Genomic DNA, 24234 nt, shown 5'->3' with positions numbered 1-24234 from the left:
TAACTACGCTTTTTGGACTGTAACTTGATGTAACCAACGTATGTTCCTTATTGGATGAGATGGAGGAATGGGATTTTGTATGTATGTAGTCACTTTGGAGATATGATATAATATATGTATATTGCGTTGGGACATGATATGTTAGATTTAAGGCCCAGGGAGGCCATTGTAATTATTTTTTTGTATTTCAACAGGTTGTTTAGAGACATTTTCTGCGGAGGTCATGCCGAAATTTTTTATAGATTTTTATTATTATTTTGGTATCCCATTTGGGTCGTTACAATATACAGATGACGACACTAATGTTTAACATTTCCACAAGTTGATCGACATATATTTTGGATATACTAGCAAATGAGTTCACAAGCAAAAAAGAGTAGGATTTAACCATTAGAAAATGACACGTTTTTTAATCAGTCTAAAAATGCTTGATATAGATTTAATTAACGTCACGAGCATTTAACATCATTGTAGCATGCATATAACTCATATAATCCTTATAGGTTTTGAAAACCCCCTAATGTTTATTTTAGGGGTGAACAAGGATCTTTCATCATTTGGCCGTTAATAGAATGATACAAATACTAAAATGCCCTTCCTACAATTAAAATAAAAAATAGTAAAAAATTCAATTAATGTAAAATGACTATTATGGCCTTTATTTAACAAATTCAGTTAAAGAAGGGAATTTTTTCTATTTAAATAGTAAAAATAGTAAACAAAATTCAATTAATGTAAATATTCAGTTTAAAAATAGTAAAAAATTCAATCAAAGAAGGACATTTTTTCTATTTAAATAGTAAAAATAGTAAACAAAATTCAATTAATGTAAAGATTCAGTTAAAAAATAGTAAAAAAATTCAATCAAAGAAGGGCATTTTCAGTATTTAATACAATTCATTAATCATATGCGAGACACATGGTTTGTTAACGGTACTTTTCTAACAACTATTGAAAAGCTCTAGTTTGCAACGTTTTTAAATTTTTAAGAGAGTTATATACCAAAGTAAAATAGAAGGATGTGATTTGCTCTAAAAGTAAGTTGTTTTATATTCTTAGCCCTTTAATTAATATCAAAAGATTCAAAACCCTTTTGAATTGTCCATTAGAACTGGTATATGCCTCTCACTATTCAAGTGGACATGACAGAATTTGGGTCAAAAAAAAGTCACATTCAGCTCATTTGATAGGTCCAAGATTTGTAGCCTCCCCACCCTTAGGTCAAGAGAATCAGCTTAAAACTCTCTGCCACACATCTTAAGTCAGCTAATCTTCTGAATCTTCATTTGACACACAGCTTTCTATACACAAACTGCTTCTGGCTATGGCTACCCAAATGGCAGGTTCTATGAATCTAATGTTGCTGCTAATTTTCACATTCTTGTGCTGCCTCGAATTCGATTCCTCCCTCGTAGCAGGAGTAGCAGGAGCAAGCACAATTCGACGCAGTGATGAACTCAAGTCCTCTGTTAGTTCTCTCGTTTCTGAAGGTGGGAAATTCACCTTAGGATTCTTCAATATCACCGCGACTGCATCTAGTTATTTAGGAATATGGTACACCAATGATTACCGACAAAGGAAGGTATGGATTGCCAATCCTAACACACCTATTTTGAACAATTCTGGAGTTCTCAGTTTTGATAGCACAGGAAGGTTGCAGATCATGAGTGGAGGGAGTACTCTTGTGAATATTTCTGATCAAGTTGGGACTGGAAATGTTAGTGCCACAATAGAAGATTCCGGTAACTTTGTGGTGAAGGATGAAACTGACAGGACTTTGTGGCAGAGCTTTGATCATCCTGGCAGCACTCAATTGCCCGGTATGAAACTTGGTTATAACATCACAACTAGGCAGAAGTGGACTCTAACATCTTGGTTGAGTGATGATATCCCGGCTACCGGGGCTTTCACTTTGAGCTGGGAACGCACCCAAGAGTCTGGGCAGTTGGTCATCTGGCGTCGAGGAGAGCGTTATTGGATTAGTGGAGATCTGAAAGACCAGAGTTTTAAATACATGCCATTGTTGAATGCAAATTATTTTCCTTTTCATTACAACCTTAGTTATGTTTCAGCTAGTGATGGGAGCTACTTCACTTTTCCTGTTGCTGATGAAAGGATGCAGTGGGACCTGAAACCAAACGGGCAAATTGTTGCGAGTGATTTTATTATCACCCCATATGAGTTCTGTTATGGTTATCAATCAGACAATGGTTGTGCAAACTTTCCGGTGCCCATCTGCAGGAGCCATGGTAAAACCTTTCAGCAAAGGCGAGCAAACTCTCTTGGCGACCCTCATTCTGACCAAAATCGTAGTCTAAGTATCCATGATTGTATGAAAAGTTGCTGGAACAATTGCAGTTGTACCGGCTTTTCCAGCTTCGAAGATGGAGTGGGCTGTACGTTTTGGAGTGGGAGGTTTACTAATTCACTAGAACTGGTACCTAATACTGTGATGAAGTACGTGCTGGTTGCTGGTAAGTCTACTTTTATCTCCATTAATTTCTGAATCTGGTATGCATTGTTTACATAAGTAATACCTTGGCAGGCCACTTAGGCGGTCGCCTAAAGTCCATGCTAAGAGCTCAAAATTTTAAATTTTTTTTATATTAAGTTGTACTATAATTATTTCTTAGTATTGTTAAACTCTAATAAATATAAAAAAAAATTTATTATGCAAAGATTTATATCCTAAAATAATTTATTTATTATTATTATTATTATTTTTTGTCTCTCCCACTAATTTTGATTTTATATTAGGGCTCGAATATTTATATCTTAAAATAATTTCTTTTTTCTCTCTATCATCATTCATTCCGATTTTATATTAATTTTTTTTTTTTTGCTCTCTCCTCGCTCGTTTTGTTGAACTCAATTGATACATAAATTTAATATTGGCCCTCAAAGATTTACATCTTTATATGACTTTTTTTTGCTTCCTTTTTTTTATTCTCATTTATGTTTTACAATAAATCCCAACCAATATAGAAATTTAATATTAGCCCAAAATTCTTTCTTTCTTTCTCTCTCTCTCTCATTCACTTTTTTTTACTCCAACACTAAAAACATTTTTGGATAAGATACACTAACCATAAAATATTAAATATCTATTTAACGTGTTGTTTGGAAAAATGGCAAAAACTTTTCATATATATATATATATATATATATAACAGCTTAGAAAAGTCGAGCATGGCCTGAAATCTAGCCGAGACCGTTTCCATAACAGACTTATAGTATGACTTTTCATATTCTCTTCTCTCTCTAAACGGTAGGCTTCCGAATCGGATTGGAATCCACAAGTAATGTGATGATCCTAATGAATAAATATTCTAAGCTAATGTTACAAACTTAAGTCTATACCTTGAACGAAATAAAACTATTATTCCAACAATAAGAATATTAGTTAAGCTATTTTGAAATAATTTCTAGCCCTTCGATAATTCTCTAACACTGTATCCTTTTTCTATCCCTAAATTCTTCAAGTAGATCATTCATTCTTAAGCTAACGTGTCTTTGGAACTAAACACACGAGAAACATAATTTATTAGAGGTTTGATTGAATTATTATTCCTCATGTTAACATAATTTTCAGAATTAGTTTATATATCATTTGAGACAAGAATCAATGGTGGTAGAGGTTGAAAAAGAGGAAGTTATGAACATTAATAAATAAACAATAAACAACTTTTTATCCGCAAAGTATAGACAAAAAGAATTTTGAAAATATTATTAATCAATGAATATTCAGCTTCTGTAGTGCATGTATTTATAATTAAGAAAACCTCATGGAATTAGGAAATTTAACATCTCTAAGAATTATGAAAAAAGAAGAAGATAAAAAGCATAACCACTAAAAACTACTATATATCAAAAATAAAAAGAGAAAAATTCGCATTTTTTTTTGAAAATTTTAAAATCATAAAACACAATTTCTAGGCAGTTTAAATGATGGAATTTGACCAAAAAGTAACGTACATCAGCAGCTTTTCCGGGTTGACTCATTTCCAATCGGGAAGGGATCTTTCAGAGTCAAAACAGGCTAGTCGAAAGTACCTCAAAAATTGTGTCACCTTGCCCATTTGGCTTTTTTCTGATAGTGAAACAACTCTCTATAATCATGGGCAACCTGTTCTACATCACAGGTTATGATTTGTGTCCAGTAGAATATTCCCGATAACTAACGTCCACCTCAATAATAAGCAATAAAAATTTTAGTACTTCTGAGAATTGAGATAATTAAGAAAGTAAGAATTCGTCTGGTTCACTCAACAACAAATAATAAATAAAATAAAACAAGTTTTAAGAGATCTCAGAGAAATATAAAGATTTTATTTTTTTTAAAAAACTTTGTTGTTAAAACTAAATAAAATTTTTTACTGTTAGTTTTTCAGTTAAATGAGAAGAGATACTGAACCAAGAAAGCCCTCAACAATAGACAAACCCAATTCGCATAAGAAATTCATTATCCTTAAATACCAAAGAGCCCCTGATATTTACTTAAACATATACGGAGTCTGAATTCCGAACTGCCCAATGAAATAGAGGGCTGGTGTAGTCCATACTCTTATCTCATTTGCTTGTTCAAATTTCGGACTCTAAATAATTTTTTTATATAATCAACAGTGAAGCATCTTTGACTCTACACTATATATTTATTGTCTTGTTGGTTATAATTCACTATAAAAGGTGTAAAATTTAAGAAAAAAGACATTTTGAAATGAAGAATTTAATAAAAAATATTATATCTCTTTTTAAATTGAAGCTTTTAGTTCACTATTATCTCAATTTTGAGATTTATTTTTCTGGTTTCATGGTATAACATATATATTTAGTTAATTGATTTCTTAAAAGTTGAGACTTTGAACCAAATGCTTTATGAATAATGTTAAGAGATCTTCCATCTGATCATAATAGTGATTTCTTAAGTTTTCAAGATAATAAAATTATAAATACATTTAAATATTATTACGAAGCAACCAAGCGGAATAGATTTTATTGAACTGAGCTAGCTGGCGCGACAAATCCTACCCTACCTAAGTTCACAACTGTTAAATTTTCAGACTGATTTGAATAATCGTAGCTGTAATTCTATTAGTTTGCCAAAACATTGTTTTGGAATAATAGCATTGAAAACAAGTGCATTTCACAAAGCAAAAAACGCCACATACATATTTAACAATAGAGAATTCATTTCATATTCTTCAAAAAAATTTAGGATCATTATCGAGAAACAGATTTACTCTTTTGAATTGTCCATTAGGACTAGTATATATCCCTCTCACTATTCAAGTGGACTTGACAGAATTTGGGTCAAAAAGGTCACACTTCTACTTAACCTTCATTTGATCAGTCAATTACATGGCTTGATTGATCTGTTATATAACAATTTGAAATAATAATTGTTCCTCCTCATAACATTATCACATTCTTATGCTGCCTGGGATTTGATTCCTCTCTGGTATCAGGAGCAAGCACAATCGGGCGTGGTGATGAACTCAATTCCTCTGCTAGTCCTCTTGTTTCTGAAGGTGGGTACTTCGCCTTAGGGTTCTTCAACATCACCGCGACAGCTTTCACCAATTTCACCGTGACAGATTTCACTTATTTTGGAATATGGGACACCTATAACTTTTATGACCAAAAAGAGATTGTATGGGTTGCCAATCCTAACACCCCTATTTCGGACAATTCTGGAGTTGTAACTATTGATAGCACAGGAAGGTTGAAGCTTATGAATGGAGGAAGTACTGTAGTGAATATTTCTGATGAAGTTGGGACTGGAAATGTTAGTGCCACGCTAAAAGATTCAGGTAACTTTGTGGTGAAGGATGAAACTGATAACACTATTTTGTGGCAGAGCTTTGATCATCCTAGCAGAACACTATTGCCCGGTATGAAACTTGGTTATAACCTTACAACTAGGCAGAATTGGACTCTAACTTCTTGGCTAACAGATGATAGCCTGGCTACTGGGGCTTTCACTTTGAGCTGGGAACCCACCCAAGAGTCTGGGCAGCTGGTCATTCGGCATCGGGGAGAGCCTTATTGGACTAGTGGGGAATTGAAAGATCAGAATTTTGAACATATGCTATTGTTGAATAATTACAATCTCAACCTTAGTTATGTTTCAGCCAGTGATGGGAGCTATTTCACTTATTCTAATATTGGTGGTTATAATAGATTTGGTATGCTGTCGGGGTTGGACCTATATCCAGATGGGACAATTGTTGCTTCAGATAATGTGACTGCTGTCTTTAGCCCATATCAGTTTTGTTATGGTTATCAATCAGACGATGGTTGTGAGAACTTTACGGTGCCTGAGTGCAGGAGCCGTGGTGATACGTTTCGGCAAATGCGAGCAGCCTTCATGGATAATCCTGAAACTTATGACAGCAATTCAAGTCTAAGTATCAGTGATTGTATGAAAAAGTGCTGGAACAATTGCAGTTGTGTTGGCTTTACCAACTCCATCAGGCAAGGAGTGTGTGTGTTTTGGTTTGGGAATTTAAATTATACACTAGATGACCCTGATACTGAGAAAAAGTACGTGATGGTTCCAGAAAATTCGCCAACAGAGCCACCAAATTCATTCATAGAACCATCAAATTCATCCAAAGGTACTTCTACTTTTATCTCCATTAATTTCTGAATATCTGATCTGCATTCTGTTTCCATATCATTGTCTATTACACCAAAATCTGGTAACAGTACACGAGGCGCATGTGGTTCATAGGTTCGGTATTTCAATTTCCTGGTGAACACGTATCTTGTCAAACCTAGGAGTTAGAATGTACACTAGATAGATTACATTACTTAAACTCGGCGGGCCTCGCCGATTCAGAAAATGGTGGATGCCGACGTGCCAAAACCAACTTTAGTCTCTTTGAGAAAGTTGGTAATCAGGCAATTAAGGAAAAAAGAGAACATTAAATTCCCTTATGGATTCAAATTGCCTTGTAAAACAGGACTTAACAAGTTTGGAATCTGGAAACTAACGTATAGCAGATCTGAATTGGAAATAAGATTGCAAAAGGGATGTAAAGACAACAGTGAATTAAACTAAATAAAGGAAGTTTAATTAATCTACGAAGCTAAAGTAAAAGAGTTCAACTATACTAAGAACACCCTTTACAACGTCTGCTACTTCTTTTATTTATAGATCCTAAAATAACTAGTTACATGTAGAAAGATGGAGAAATTAATTCCTAAACAAACAGCCCCATATCAATCCAAAAGTCACAAGTCTTATTGATTACTTCTTCCAACACGTGGCATTACATGAATGCACATATCATTTGTTTTGGATTCCTGATGAAACCAATCATTAAATATAGATATTTATCTGTTTATATATATCCAACAAAAGGATTGTCTTTATCTCTTGATCAAATTCTCCTTTTAACCTTGGCCCACATGTCAATTACCCAATTCTTTTGGGAACAACAATATGTAATTTCTGCTTACCCATTCAACAACAACAACAACAACACAAAAAAAAAAAAAACGTAATTTCCTTCCCCATATGAAAAACTACTGTAGTTTTAATCTTTACTCACATGATGGCTGCCACATCATCACAAAATAGCCCCACATGGTGAGCCAATTACTCGCCACGTCACTGCCACACAATTTTGTCAAAATGAGTGTCAACATACTATACTGACCTGGCAATAATCCCTTTAGAGATATTGAAGGGCTTTAGGATCCATGCTTTAGGTTTGAGTTTTTGATGGAAAGCATCTTGAGTGATATTGTGTACCCTTCGTCACATATTGATGATTGGATTGAATGCAAAACTTAAGCACCATATTATATTTCCTAATGGTGCATGCTCACGTATCTGACTCAGGCAGGTTGTGGGATAATGGAGGTCTAGGGTGACTAACCTATTCTATATCAAATTGCAATCCATTCATAATTGTCATTGGACTGGAAAGTTCTGGAAACGAAGGAAAAACACCAAGCATTTGAGTCGGAAAGGGTTCAAAATAAACAGTGGAGGTGTAAATCATGTTGCATAGTGGTAATGAAAATCTTTACCGGTTGGGAATTGAGCCATTTGACATTTGGTTTTTATGCAGGAAACAAGTGGTGGATATGGTTAATTATTTCTGTAGCTATTTCTCTACTTATGCTTAGCTTAGGCTGCTTCTACTATTCCAGAATGAGAAAGCTTAGAAAAGAAGGTATATGTCTTATTTCATATATGTATACATTTAGAGACTGAATATGCTTGTGAGTGGTTAGTTGGATTAATAGTGTTTTCGCTTGCAGGAGAGGAGAAAAAAATGCAAGAACAATACTTATTTGAGTTGACAGCTTCAGACAACCTTAACAATGGAAATGAGGCCGAAAATGAAGCGAGGGAAGGTAGCAATTTGAAGATATTTACCTTTGCCTCTATTGCTGCTGCCACAGATAATTTCTCAGAGGAAAATAAGCTTGGAAAGGGTGGTTTTGGACCAGTTTACAAGGTAAATATCATTTTTTAGTCAACAAAGTTGATTTCTACTTACTAAACCAAAAAAAAAAAAAAAACACACTTGATGAGTACTTGTCCAACATATTTCAATGATCCATGAATCATATATAACAGGGAAGATTGCCTGAAGGCCGAGAAATAGCAATTAAGAGACTTTCAAGAACATCAGGGCAAGGACTTGTGGAGTTCAAGAACGAACTTATACTCATTGCCAAACTCCAGCATACAAATCTTGTTCGACTTCTGGGCTGTTGCATTCATGGAGAAGAGAAGATGTTAATTTATGAGTACATGCCCAACAAAAGCTTGGATTTCTTCCTCTTTGGTTTGCAGTATCTCTAACCTTACCTAGTTTCAATTCTTTCGGTACACCATTTCAAATTCATTTATGCTATTACCTAGCTCTATACATGTCACTAATTCTGTCTAAATTTTTTTTCGCTGATACAGACCAAGCTAAACAGAAGCTATTAAACTGGGAAAAACGTTTGAACATCATTGAAGGTGTCGCTCAAGGATTGCTTTACCTTCATAAATTCTCAAGAATGAGAGTAATACATAGAGATTTAAAAGCAAGTAATGTACTGCTAGATGAAAACATGAATCCTAAGATATCAGATTTTGGGATGGCAAGAATTTTCAAGCCAAACGAAACGGAGGCAATCACTAACAGGGTTGTTGGAACATAGTAAGTGAAAAGTTACTCTCTATGGTGACACATTGAAGCTTTTAAATCTTTACAAATTTTTTGTGCTTCACCTCCTAACTAAGTTTTTTTCAATGATTGGATTTAGTGGTTACATGTCTCCTGAGTATGCCATGGAAGGAAATTTCTCAGTGAAATCTGATGTCTTCAGTTTTGGAGTGTTGGTCCTTGAAATCGTGAGTGGTAGGAAAAATACTAGCTTCTATCATCTTGATCGTCCACTAAACCTAATAGGATATGTAAGTGTCTCCAAGTATATTTCTTTTATTTTCATTTTCTAAACTATAACAAATCAATATAGTTTTAATATGGAAATGAAAACAATATTGCCTTAGGCATGGGAGCTGTGGAAAGAAGGGACTGCATTGGAATTAAATGATCCAACACTAAGCAATTCGTGCTCCGAACACCATTTATTGAGAATCATTCATGTGGGACTTTTATGTGTGCAAGAAAGTGCAGAGGATAGGCCAACAATGTCAGAAGTAATTTCCATGCTTAGCAATGAAACTATGCCTTTACCAGCTCCAAAGCAACCAGCATTTTTCACAGGAAGAAGTGTGCCTCAGGCAATTTCATCAGAAACTAATGAAAGTAGCTCAAAAGATCGTTCAATAAATGGTTTGACTATTTCTGAAATGGAGGCGCGATGAGTGGTAGAAACTTCTGTCCTTTTGATGCTTCAAGTATTTGGCAATTGCTTTGAATATTGTAACTGCTTTTGTGTAGAGTTGAAGTATATGTAACAACAACTCTCATTGGAAAATAAATTTGAGGTTTGCTTACTGTCAAAATGATATTTGTTTGTTTTACTACGGCAACATACATGATCATTATGAAAACCATGCACTTCTTTTTATCATAGTTCGCTAAGAGTGCTATAAAATGAAGAAATGATTGATTTAATTGCAGAAGGGTGATGGCATGTGTTGTTAATATGATAAATTTGGCAGACAGAGAGAGAGAGAGAGGAAGAAAAAAAAAAAAAAAGGAAGAGGCCACGAGTCCTACGTTGATGTAACATTATCAATTCTTGTATGTTGTTAATAGGATTAACTTATCATACTTAAGATTGATAAGTTTTCATGTAGACAGCAGAGTCCTTGAATAAAAAATAATGTGAAAACAATGTGCAACTTTCATGCTGATGCTAAATTACGAAAACATGAAAAAAATGTGTAAAGTTCATAATAGAACTGAAATTGGTGCCCATGAATCAGAAAGAAATTAAAATTTTAAATTCTCTCAGAAATATCTAACCTTGCATTGCACCTTTAGCCAAGTGAAGAAAGTCCACGAAATGGATTTTAGAAACCAGCTTTAGATGAGCTCTCTATTCAAAGCTCCGAACATCAGTTTGAACCATACTCAGTATGCAGTCCATTCCTCATATCACTTCTTCTACAATTGATATACACTATAGCTTCCGCCAACAAAGGGTCCAAAACAATATAAACTGAATTTGAACCACATACATTATTCTCTCTTGTGGTTCCTTCCTACCAAGCCCATGCCACTGTTGAAGCAACCAAGACCTGAATTGTTAGCCATTTTCCATTTTTCCTTCAATCAAGCCACCATATTTGGGAGATGCATAGTTGAACTACTAGTTCAATCTTAGCCTTCAAGGCATAACAAAACCATTTTAGCCACAGAACCCAAATGGAAGATGTTTCGACTGTTGCAACTTCTAGATGTTCCCCATTGGTGGAAATTGTGTATGCTTGCCTCGAAAAAGAAAAATACCCAAATAAAAAGGCAGCATTATTAATAAAATTGAAGAACACACATAAGAAAAAGGTACTACAAAATAAGAAAAAAAGAAAGTTTCAAGAATGAAAAATTTAATAACATGTTATATTTAACATTTAAGAAAGTATAAACAAGAAAGTGTAATAATTGTCGGGATATGATTGATTCAATGCAGAAAGGGTCATCCCATGTGTCGGTTTCTTTGCAATGTTGTTGATAGGACAAATTTGACAAAGAGAGAGAGAAGAAGAAGAGGAGGAGGAGGACATGAATCCTACAACGATGTAACATCTTCAATTCTGACTTTTTTTTTTTAATCCAAATTCAATCAACATATCGTTTCACGTTCTTTTTTTCTTGTTCTTTTTTTTTTTTCCCCCTTTAAAAAACTTGTAGTGTGAAAATTGAGTCAAATATTAGTCCAAGAAGAAAATTGTGTATGCAGGAGGTCATGCTAATTTGATGGAGGAGAGACATCAATACAAACTTAGAATGACTGGCTTTCATTTAAACAGCAGTCCTTCAGTTCATTCCCATTAGTTATAAAACCAAGCATGTACAAAGCGGCCAAGTGATTGGATGATTTTGAACTGAGCTATGCATAGCTAAGTGCACAAATGTTAAAAAATCACATTGATTTGAATAATCATAGTTGTGTAATTGTTTTAGTTTCCCAAAACAAAATTTTAAAGCAATCCAAGTCACTAATGGTCAAACCTTAGTAAGTTTAGAATTGACTTTTCTAAGTTTGAACATTATTCAGAAATTCCTAAAGGTCACATTTCAGCACAGTGTGAAAGGTCCTAAGCTTGAACATTATTCAGAAATGCCAAAAGGTCACATTTCAGCTCAGTGTCAAAGGTCCAAGATTTGTTGCTACCCCATACTTACGGTCTAGAAAATCAGTTGAAAATTCTCAGGCTTGATTGGCCTATTATATTACACTTTCATATAATAATTGCTCCGCCTCCTAACATTATCAGATAATAGAGCTTTCTATGAATCTATGTTGCTGCTAGTTTGTGCATTCTTATGCTTCTGGGGATTTGATTCCTCCCTCGTAGCAGGAGAAAGCACAATCCGACACGGCGATGAACTCAACTGATCTGGTAGTCTTCTTGTTTCTGAAAGTAGGTACTTCACCTTAGGATTCTTCAACACCACCATGACAGCTTCCGGTTATTTAGGAATATGGTACACCTATGGGGACAAGATAAGGATAGTATGGGTTGCCAATTCTAACACACCAATTTTGAATAATTTTGGAGTTCTGACTATTGATAGCAAGGGAAGGTTAAAGCTTATGAGTGGAGGGAGTACTCTTGTGAATATTTCTGATCAAGTGGGGACCGGAAATGTTAGTGCCACACTAAAAGATTCAGGTAACTTTGTGGTGATGGATGAAACTGATAACAGGATTTTGTGGCAGAGCTTTGATCATCCTGGCAGCACGCTATTGCAAGGTATGAAACTTGGTTTTAACCACACAACTATGCAGAATTGGACTCTAACTTCTTGGCTGAGTGACGATATCCCGGCTACCGGGGCTTTCACTTTGAGCTGGGAACCTACCCAAGAGTCTGGGCAGTTGGTCATTCAGCGTCGAGGAGAGCCTTACTGGACTAGTGGGGAACTGAAAGATCAGAATTTTGAACATATGCCATCATTGGATTCAAATTCTTTTCCGTACAATCACAACCTTAATCATGTTTTAGCTAGTGATGGGTACTACTTCACTTTTTCTGTTGGTGACGAAAGGATGTTGTTGTGGAACCTGATTCCAGATGAGCGAATTGTGGACTGTAGTGGTTTTGTCCTTACCCCACATGAGTTTTGTTATGGTTATCAATCAGACGATGGTTGTGTAAACTCTACAGTGCCTGAGTGCAGGAGCCATGGTGATACATTTCAGCAAAGGCGAGCAGCTTTCATAGGAAACCCTTCCACTTATGACAACAATTCAAGTCCAAGTATCAGTGATTGTATGGAAAAATGCTGGAACGATTGCAATTGTGTTGGCTTCGCCAACTATAGCAATGGAGTAGGGTGTGTATTTTGGGGTGGGAATGTAAATTATACACTAGATGAACCTAATAATGTGATAAAGTATCTTTTGGTTCCAGCAAATTCATCCATTGAACCAACAAATTCATCCAATGGTAAGTCTACTTTTATCTCCATTAATTTCTGAATTTGATCCGCATTGTGTTTCCAACTCATTATTACCCAAAAAAACTGGTAAACAATAAATGAGGCTCATCTGGTTTATAGGTTCAGTATTTCAATTTTCTGGTGTATCATGTCAAACCTAGGATGTGTAACGACCCTAAATGATGCCAAGAATTTTTTTTTTTTTTTTTAAAAAAAATTCGGCATAACCTCTCCTAAAAATGGACCAACCGCAACCTGTTTAAATATATATTTAACTTGTCATGCAACTAATTTCCGAATTCACGGCTACAAAAGATAATGATACAACCTAATAATCTAGACAATGCTTCAAGTTAGGATTATCCTTCCATTCATCAACAAGTTACATATCATCAAGTTCGCATCCCATATGTCATCAAGTATCATAAGTGTATTACATGATCATGGTTCTTCAAAAGAAATTTACATCATTACACCTTTGGAATTTTACAAAAATGAGGGATGAACAAAGGAGTAGTCTATTACAAAATAACAAGGAAAATGCTCCTCTAGCAACTTTCAAAGTTGGGGTGGATTGTCGTCCACCGGTTCTTTTTCAAGACCTGAAAAAAAAAATATATAATATAGGGGTGAGCATATAGCTCAGTAGAGACACTTAAGACACAATTCTTGTGTCCTAGTGAATCCAATCAAAGCATAGGCCAATGGGAGATAGGGATCATACAACATAGGGGATCAAATACAACATACAAGTCAATTCCAAGTATAAACAATGCAATGTAATGAAATGAAATGCAATGCATGTCAATGATACTCCCCATTCTCATTCTCAAAAACATCACTTTCAAACGTTAATACAGCCCACCATTTGGTAACCCCGCCGCGACACGAGAGGAGGATTGGCTAGTGTCCCTGACCCTTGGTAACCCCGCGGCGTCATTATGGGGCCCAGCTAGCTCAACCACGTTAGGGCGACTCCCTAGTCCCCTCTAGGCTATATTAACCTCCGGCCCGTTGGTAACCCCGCAGCGACCGGGTTTATCAAAACCAATTTTTTTTTTCCAAACACATCACCCAAAATTCCCATTTTTCTTTTCAAACACCAACATCCCTTCCTATGCAACCCAATAAAATGTATGTATCTTACATGATGTCAATACAATGATAAATGGGAATTTAACACTCTACAACAAGTACCATTTCATATAACATTATAGCATGCTTGTAGAATAATAATCATGATAGAAACTCACTTTATAAACATGCTATCCATTCAATCAAGTAACACATATTCACATAACATGGCATATTCTCAAATATCTCAGTTTAAACAAGAATCAAAGCAATCAAACATGCTGTAACACAATTAGAAGAGCATGATTCAATATGGAACAAGATTCCATGGCTTAAGATGTCCCTACCTCAAGATTGCACCAAAACCCTAGAAAATGGGTCCTCAAATTCGAGCTCCCAAAGAGGACCAAAAGCTGGAATTTCTGATACCGGCACGTAGGGCTCGTCGTTTTGCCTCAAACGGCACCTAAATCTGGCAAGGATTGAGAGAGTAATCAAGGGTTAAAGCTTGAAGTGAAAAAAAAAGAAAAAAGGAAAAAGAGAAGGAGCTGAGAGCAGCAGTCGGGAGAAAGAGAGAGAAAAAGAACAGAGACTAACTTGGTCTCTTAATTCATTTAAAAGGGACGTGGGTCCCACCTCTCTTTTTCTAATTTCTTTTTCTCTTTCTTTTTTTTTCTTCTTTTAATACACACAGGCATATATATATATATAAAGGCACAAACATTACAGGATGTACCCTTGCTCTTTTGATAGATATAATTACTTCTTACAGAAGATTGATCACACTACTTGTACTGATCTGGAAATAATCCTTTCACATATGTCAGTAGCTTAGTTGATTTTAATTTCTTCACCAAACATTTAATCCGTCTAGATCAAATAAGATTGCTTAAACTTACCTACCCATTCGAATTCTAGTTAATAACCCTCCTGAACAGCCCATACCAGACCTACATGATCTACAAAGTGCATAATATTATAAAGATCGCTTAAACTTACGAGGCTCACATGACCTGCAAAGCGCATAATAATATAATGACCTCTTTTCCACAAGAAATTGAGGGGCTTTAGGATCCATGCTTCAGGTTTGAATTTTGGATGGAAAACATCTCTGGTAATATAGTGCACCCATGTTACATATTGTTGATTGGAATGAATACAAAACCTAAGCACCATATTGTATTTCCCAACGGTGCTCATATATCTAAATCAAGCTGGGCTGTGGGGTAATGGAGGTCTAGGGTGATTAACCTACTCTATATCAAAATTGTCATTGGACTGGAAATTCAGAATGCGAAGGAAAAACACCAAGGATTTAACTAGGAAAGGGTTCAGATAACCAATGGAGGCGTAAATCATGTTGCATAATGGTGATGATAAAGCACTGGATCCTAGACTTATGTAGATATAATATGATACATGAAAATCATATTGGTAATTGAATAATTTAACAATTGATTCTTATGCAGGAAATAAGTGGTGGATATGGTTAATTATTTCTGTAGCAATTTCTCTACTTCTGCTTAGCTTGGGCCTCTTCTACTATTTCAGAAGGAGAAAGCTTAGAAACGAAGGTATATGTCTTATAAATAATAATTTTATTTTATATATGTATATATGAAGATACTGAATATGCTTGTGAGTGGTAAATTGGATTAATAGTGTTTTTGCTAGCAATATCTTCCTCTTTGGTTCGCAATATCTCTAACCTTACCTAGTTTCAAATTTTTCAGTGCATTATTGCAAATTCATTTACGTGACTACATAGTTGGGGTCTTTGTATGTCACTAATACCGTCTGAAAAATTTCGTTGATACATCATGTAACATCTTCAATTCTTGTATGTTTTAAATTGTTGGATTCAATTTTGAATCTTCTTACTTTTTCACAACGGGTGTGACCGTGGTGGCGCAACAATTATTGCAAATTGTTGGATTCAATTTTGATTCAATTTAAATTGTCCCAACTAAAGAAAAAAAAAGAAAAAATTATCTAAACAATTTACAAACTAATAACAAAAACTCTCATGCACACCAATAAGGTAAGCAATATACCTTACGTTTCAAAAATTACACTGACCTCCCTCCCTCCCTCCAAACAAATCGGCATTTTATTCCGGCCATTTATCATGTTAAATGACTATGTTGTCCAAAAATAAAATTATACTTATGTACTGACACACCTACATGTACAAATACACATACAACTACCACGGGTGTGACCGTGGTGGCGCCACGGCCACAACCACCACCATCATAATAGGCGGACTCTTCCACAATGACAACCAACACGGCACTATATACCACAGGTGAAGCCAACGGTAATGACCTAAAATAAGGAGGTTGAGGAAGAAGAAAATTTGGTGGATCCAAGAAATTTTGAGAGAGAGAGAGTGTTTCAACTGGTCAAATTTTGAGACCATGTCGTTGCCAGCCTTAACGAATCATCGCCGTCGGCCCTGCAAAATCAATAGCGCTACCATCATCGCCGCTGGCCCTGCAAAATCAATAGCGCCACTGTACCCTCTTCTATTCATCACCACTGTACTCTCTTCGACTCCTCTGTTAATGCCTGCGATCAAGTCCCTCTACAGTACTCATCTTCCTCCACCATGACAATCAACACCACGTCGCCGCCGCCGCTAGAGACCAGGTCGTTGCCGGCCTTAATAGACCCTCACCGCCGGCCCTACAAAATCAGCAGCGCCACCATCGATGCAGACTAATCGGATTACGATTCCGGCGCAATGGGCCAAAAGGATGAAGCCGCTGCTGGAGACCATGTCGTCACCGGCCTTAACAGACCCTCGCCGCTGGCCCTGCAAAATCAGTAGAGCCATCATCATCGCTGCCGACCCTGCAAAATCAGTAGCGCCATTGTACGCTCTTCTATTCATCACCACTGTACCCTCTTCGGCTCCCCTGTTAATGCCTGCGCTCAAGTCCCTCTACAACACTCCTCTTCCTCCACCACTACAATCAACACCACATCGTCGCCATCGCTGGAGACCATCTCGCAGCCGGCCCTACAAAATCAGTAGCGCCACAATCGATGCAGACTGATCGGATTACGGTGCAGGCGTATGAGCTCCATCCACGGTGGCTGTGCGGCCGACAAGTTTGCCGGCGATAGAAATTGAGCTAACTATTTATCTAATCCATATGGTGGCTATGCTGATTTTCATGCGATGGCAAGCTAGCTGGCAACGGAATTGGGTCTCAATCTGTTTTTTGGGTTTGTGGTAGTGACTGAATCTAGGGCCTAGTTGAGGTGGGTGGTGGTGGAGGTCATATAAAATTGGGGTATATAAGTAATTTTAAGTAAAAATAAAAATAAAAATATCTTTTGTAATTTGTTTAGGGCAAATGTGGTATTTCATACTTAAAAATGGCTGATGTCATCAAAAACGACCATTGACCGGCGTTGACTTTCACTGGAGGGGACTAAGTGTTATGACGGAGCAAACCTTGAGGGAGGACGGTGTAATTTTTTAAACGTAAGGGGTACTGCCTGAAGCTTTTTTGTGATATGAGCTTTGCGAGCTCGGATTATGGGAATGGAAGGGGTGTCATTTATCCATTTTTCTTTAGGAATGGCTTTCAAGACACATCCCCAACAGAGGTCTGAGGCATCTGTTTCAAGAATGAGTTTATCTCCATTTTGAGGAAAATAGACTTCAGGTCATCTTTTCTGGTCCAGGTAGGGACTGTAGAAAAATCATATTTATAAGAGGAAGTACAAACAGAGGACTTTTTGGGTTCTCCTTTTTCGCCTTCATTTGGTTGGCTGGAGGAAGGAACTTCTTCTGCTGGGAGAAGGTCTCCGGTAGGAAAATCTCCGTAAAAGGTTTCGTCAAGAACAGTGTCAGACTGACGTTTCTTGGATCTAGATTTTCGGGATTTAGATCTTGGAGTTGGCAAAGGATCTGCTTCGATGGTTTCATCGAGAGATTCAGAGTCTGAAGAAGATGAATCAGAAGCATTAGAAAAGACATATATCTGTTCGTCATCTGTTTCGTCTATGGAGTCAGAATTGCTGTCACTTTCTAGTTGTGTATAACCAAAGTGTGTAAGAAGATCTTCATTTTGTAAAGAGATCTGCCTTATGCGATTGATGATATGTGTGCTTTCATCAAAGGTAAGCTGTGGGTTTACATATAAAGCTTGTAAACAATTGAGTTGATCTATGATGTTATCATAGTCATCGCGGCGATATTTGGATGAAGAAGTTGTTTTGGTAAAAACTTTTATGTCTTCATGTCCATAAAAAAAGGGTTTGACCTTATAACGATGAGGTTGTTGACTTTCATCGGAAAGTGGTTTTTCCGGGGTGAGAGCTTCTTCAGGAGGTATGGGTTCTTGTTTGGAAAGATCGGGTGGATCTGGTTCTGGTGGATATAGATCTGACATCTTAGCTTTTTTTAGTTTAGCTAAATCGATGGTCATTTGATGTGATTCTTCTGAATCTAAACTTTACTGATTTTGATGTGTGTAGATTGTATTAAGGGTAAACAAACTAAACACACAAAGAAATGAGTCACAATAAGTATATAGCTTCTTGAAATTATTTTTACCGACATTTGTAGACCTTTTGATGTTCCATCTTTTGGAGGAGAAAAATATTTTGTTGCCTTTATAGTTGATTTTTCACATTATGGATATATCTATTTGTTGTATGAAAAATCTCAAGAAGTGGGTATTCTTGAAGTATACATAAATGAGGTTGAAAAATAAATAGATAGAAAAGTGAAAATCATAAGGTCATATAGAGGTGGTAAATATTATGAAAAATATGATGAAACGGGTTAATACTCTAATCGGTTATTAAACTCCTTGAAATGTATGGCATTTGTGCTCAATACACTTTGCTATACATGCCACAACAGAAACGTGTAGTTGTAAGGCGTAATCGTACTCTTATGGAATTGGTTAGAAGTGTGTTAAGTAATTCCTTGTTACCTATAATGTTGTGGATGTTAAGTAATCTAAAGGGTATAAGTTTTACTATCCTAAATATAGTACGATAATTATTGAAACCGGTAATGTCAGATTCATTGAGAATGGTGAAGTCAGTGGGAGTGATAAAAATAAGAATGTGATCATTCAAGAAGTTAGGGCATAAATTCATTTACGCATAACTTATAAGGAAATAATTGTTCCTTTAGTTGTTGAACTGTATAACAATGAAGAATAATTGAATGATCAACAACTCCATGATGAGATTGTCACCAATGAATCAATTGTAGAAGAACCACAGAGGAATAACATTAAGAAGATCTCAAAAAGAAAGGAGATCTGCTATTCTGAATGACTATGTGATATATCTACAAGAATCTGATTTTTGGCCATTCTTGTTAACAATTATATAGGAACTTAGCAACGCGATCGTTTCCTTGACTACATCTCAGCAACCCTACAGGGTGATGCTCTTGATTGGCTTCGACAATGGGATCAAACTACACAAATCGAAGATCTCAACGAGCTCTCTATTTGCCGCAAACGGCACCAAAAATCAGTCAAAGATGAGAGAGAAATCAAGATTTGAAGATTTTGTAGAAAAAAGAAAAGAAAAAGAGAAATGAGGGGGATAGAGATTCGTAGAGAGAGAAAGAGTGAGAAAAAGTGAGGCCAAAAATGGCCTCTTGGCCATTATAAAAAAGTCAAATTTTGGGACTTTCTTGCCATTATAAAGTATATCAAAGGTATTGATATCTTCATGTAACTCATGATACTCCAGATGCTGCAGAAATTAACAATTTCTACAATCTTGGTCTTCCAAATGATCTTTATGAAGAAATTAACAATGTTTGGAAAGCACATAAACTTGGTGCACATAAGTGCAGAAATAAAACCACAAAGCGGAACTGAAGAACTTACAGAAAATACAAAGATATGAAAACTGATACTAAAACCTCATGCCGAAACCCTTCTGAGGAAACGGTTTAAATAACATTACAAAAGGTAAATAGTTCTAGAGAAGATAAGAGCGAATCTTTCTTTTACTGTTTCAAAAAGTGATTGTCGGCAACTTTCACTGTTGATGAATAGTTTGTCGGCAGCTTTCGGTTACTTTTACTTTTGGAAAAAGTAGACATGATATCTCTTCATGTCGTGTGCTGGATAGATTGCAGTCGAGTGGAAAAGAGTGTCGGTTCATCCTTTAATGGCATTGATGATGTTATGGAGTTCATATTCATCAAGTGGAGGGGTGCTGGTTGGTGATTGTGCATCAGCAATATCCCATTCGAGATTGAGTCGTTCGGCTCCATCTTTGACCCGAGAGGGGATATCCAGTGTGGTCATGCAAATGATTTCTTTTAGAAATGCTTTAGCAGTTTGGATGTGGTGTTCTCCATTGTTGTCATCATAATAACAATTGAGTGTAGTAACAAAGAGTCTTCGTCCGTCATAACAGTATAATACTGGATCTTGATTGTGATAGGTTCCATCTAGAAGACGTTGAGCAGTATCTTGTAGGTGTAAGAAACTGTGAATCTCTAAGTAGTACGGAATAATGCTGTTAGCAATTTCTTCTGAGTTTATCAGTTGATGATGCTCGTACTCATCTTGTGCGGTGAGCTTGAGATACCATATTTGATAAGGTTGGAAAAATCAAGTTTTTTCTCGACTACCAAGAGTACTGGAAATCCAAAAAGTAAGGTGACGGCTATAGTTCCAACGAGCACTTACTTTGTAAACCATGGATTTGATCATGGCTGGAAAAGGATGGTATGAATCAGTAAAGGTGAAGGTGAGTTTGTTCACAAATCCCCAATCAATTGGTTCCATTGACCATTCAATACCAGGAATGATAAAAAAAAAGTCAAATTTTGGGACTTTCTTGCCATTATACAGTATATCAAAGGTATTGATATCTTCATGTAACTCATGATAATAATAGCGAATGGTGTCATAATGATCTTCAATTTTTGAGTAGATGACTCGGAAGAGATCAGGAGGAAAAACGTTTCTTGCTTTTTCAAGAAGACATATACGATTGATTTTTGCAAACGTATTTTGTGATACCCCCGGATTTCTGGATGCGGGTTGGCCAGGCCCACGCCCGATTACCCGAGGATATCAAAACAATTAGCAATTTAATGAACACAGAATACAATATAGAAAACAAGAATGAATAAAATTTTGTTGAAAAGAACCTAGAATGATAATCCAATAATTGAAAACCTTAGAATAAATAATTTCATTAATAATTAAAACTATTTTGATACAACTGATCCACCACGAATGGAAATCGTTCTCCAATTTATACAACTCTGGAATCCATCTAGTGGACCCCTAAAATATCCAATGGTACTCAAAAGACTGGAACAAAACCCAAGTCTTAACATGAAATAAAATCCTACGCCATCAGTAGAGTGAATAACTGTATCTGCTCAGCACGATCAAGCTCTACAGCCCAGAACTGACGAACACCTGAAAAAAATAATAAAAGGGTGGGTTAGGCCCACAAGCAAGTTCTAATCTAACTGCAATCCATACAGTGACCCGATACGCAGATACACCATAGATACCTCACAATATCTATCTAGTCTATACATATATATATCCACACTATGGGACCTTCACTGAACTACAGTAGGGATCTCAACCTGAATAGAAGGCAACATGCGAATACGCACCCAAAGGTGGGCATGAGTACCTAGACCTAACAGGGTACACCCAACCTACTATAACCAGCTACACATCCACTGCATATACGCACCCTAACCAACAAGTTTGAGACTCAAGCTCAACTCGTGGTACCATAAACATATATATCTAAACTCCGTTCCTAACCATTCACAAGAAATCCAATAAGTCATTCGGCGTATTCAACCGTACCGACTTATATATATGAGGATTTATTTAACAACCCGTTCCCTTATTTCAAAATAGGTAGGACTGAGTATTTTAAATCAGTCTGTCCCTAGTATGCCACCGTCCCATACCGGTGCATACAATCCACAAAGTCCATATAATTGATAGAACCAGTCATACTGTTCACCAATTAAAATCCATAAGGTAGGAATTAGCATTTTGAGCTAAACCATACCTAGTATGCCACCGTCCCATACCGGTGCATACCATCCTCCATATCCATGTAAATTACAACATTCAAATGATAAGCAAGTAATTTACAATGCAAAACCAAACCCAGATAATTGACAGAATTTTAATGTGAGAATTCAGCAATTAAAATCCAATACATAATTCCAAATAATTGGTCAAATTTAATATAAGAATTCAGCAATTATAATCCAATATATGATTCCAAATAATTGACCGAATTAAGTATAAGAATTCAGCAATTATGTTCCAATACATAATTCCAGGTAAATTACAAGGCACAAATAATAAGCACGTAATTTATAGTCCAAAACCAACCATCCACATCGTTGCGGAATAGTATTTAGTATTTCAACAACTTAAAACCAAAACCATGTAAATTACAGACTATGAATGATAGTACAACAATTTAAAATCTAAAACCAATATCCAATTAATTACAGAAGATTTTTAAATGTTTCAGCAATTTAAATCCAAATAATTAACCATATAGTTGCAGGAGATGATTTAATAAATCAACAACTAACATCCAGAGCCTGCATAGATCACATCTAACACATCAATGACCCTATAATATATTTAAAACCATTTTATAAATATATTAAATCCCACTGGAATGCCTAAAAATAAGCTTAAGTATTTAAAACTTCATCTATCCACTAACCGTATACAATGTACATAAGTGTTATACAGTTTGATCCGTTAATTTAGAATTAACCTTAAGTCAATTTAGGGTCTTAATAACACCCAAAATTAACTATTTAATCCCCCCCGTGAAGTCTTATTAAATTTCTAAAATTTAATCAAGCCATTTAGTTCCTTTCTCTGTTAGTAGCATACACCGTTGTATATTTTTACACTGCTATATCCTTTGTCTTAGAGACTTAAACTATGCAACAATAAGTTTAATATCACTTAGAATTAACTACTTAGATCCTCTGTTAAGTCCCTACAGTTCATTAGAATCACTCAGAAGCTCAAACAGTGCTCAAAACACCAAACAGAGCCCTAAAAACACTTTCTAGCCGTAAAAACAAATTGGAGCCGGCTCTTGGAATGGAAGAGCCGGCTCTTCCCCTATTGGAGCCGGCTCCAATTCCCTAGGAGCCGGCTCTTGCTGAAGGGGAGCCGGCTCTTGACTTTCTAGAGCCGGCTCTCTCCCTCTTGAGAGCCTCCAGTTCATCCCTGCTCCGTTTCCGTCAATCTGCTCCTTCTCCGATCAATTCCTACCCCTCTGCTTGTTTCTTAAACTGATCTAAAGGATCTAATACCCTCCTGATAGCATCCCCAAGGTTTAATTATAGCAATTTAAATCAATTAACAGAAGTAAACTTGTGCAAAAACTGCAACCTCATGCATAGATTACAACGAAGCAAAATGCAACAGAGATCTAAAATAGAAATAGCAACCTTCCTATGAGATTTACATAACTCCCGTAGTCTTTCCATACTTAGTTTACAGTAGTTGCAATAAAAAAACAGAGACAAAAACTACGACAAGAACCCTCATGCTTAAAGGACATAAAACTGAACCAACTTGCATGCACTGTAACAGATATTGCAGAAATCATCACAGAAATAATTCAAAGCATACATATGATTAATTTGATGTATAACATACATGAATGATTTAGTTGTCAATTTCCTTAAAACCCTAGAGCATATCTAGGTGCACAGAACACGGCTCAAAGGGAAAGAGGAAGATAGAACTTGCCTGAATCGGTTTGCAAACAAACCCTTGTTGCCGTTGGTCTCAGTTTTTCTGACATCCACTGAAACTTGTCTAACCTCCTAGAACCTCTGCTCCTTCCTTCTCCTTGGTTAAACCTTGGAACCCCAGTCGAAATTCTCACAAACACCTCTGTTCTCACCAAAGCTCCCTCTGTAACTCTCTCTATTTGGCAGACTTTTCCGTGTAAAAGCTACGACAATATGTAACCCTAGGTTTAACATATACTGAGGTATTTATAATTGCAAGATTAAAACCCTAATCCATAGAGCCCT

At 36.1% G+C, this 24234-nt stretch overlaps 2 protein-coding genes and 1 long non-coding RNA gene across 3 annotated transcripts; 2 read left to right on the top strand and 1 right to left on the bottom strand.

The window, feature by feature from the left end:
• Positions 1–1232: 1232 nt before the first annotated feature.
• Positions 1233–10164, top strand: LOC132303628 (G-type lectin S-receptor-like serine/threonine-protein kinase CES101). Its single transcript, XM_059800961.1, has 8 exons — positions 1233–2474; positions 5466–6617; positions 8082–8186; positions 8275–8474; positions 8597–8807; positions 8933–9170; positions 9277–9427; positions 9524–10164. The coding sequence occupies exons 1-8, from the start codon at positions 1325–1327 to the stop codon at positions 9839–9841; spliced, it is 3525 nt and encodes a 1174-aa protein (XP_059656944.1). The 5' UTR covers positions 1233–1324; the 3' UTR covers positions 9842–10164.
• Positions 10165–11937: 1773 nt separating this feature from the next.
• On the top strand, positions 11938–13131 carry LOC132305194 (G-type lectin S-receptor-like serine/threonine-protein kinase CES101). The gene has a single exon (XM_059802868.1). The coding sequence runs from the start codon at positions 12106–12108 to the stop codon at positions 13129–13131; it is 1026 nt and encodes a 341-aa protein (XP_059658851.1). The 5' UTR covers positions 11938–12105.
• Positions 13132–13480: 349 nt separating this feature from the next.
• Positions 13481–14818, bottom strand: LOC132302283 (uncharacterized). The gene is made up of 2 exons (XR_009480800.1): positions 14513–14818; positions 13481–13693 (listed from the first exon to the last, which is right to left on the bottom strand). It is a non-coding gene; the product is annotated as an uncharacterized LOC132302283 (long non-coding RNA).
• Positions 14819–24234: the final 9416 nt, after the last annotated feature.

This window comes from Cornus florida, unplaced genomic scaffold, assembly GCF_030987335.1.
Source record: "Cornus florida cultivar Cherokee Brave unplaced genomic scaffold, ASM3098733v1 CherokeeBrave_3.0.0_Hap2_Chr04, whole genome shotgun sequence".
Taxonomy (NCBI): Eukaryota; Viridiplantae; Streptophyta; class Magnoliopsida; order Cornales; family Cornaceae; genus Cornus; species Cornus florida.
This window is presented reverse-complemented; position numbering and strand designations above follow the sequence as displayed.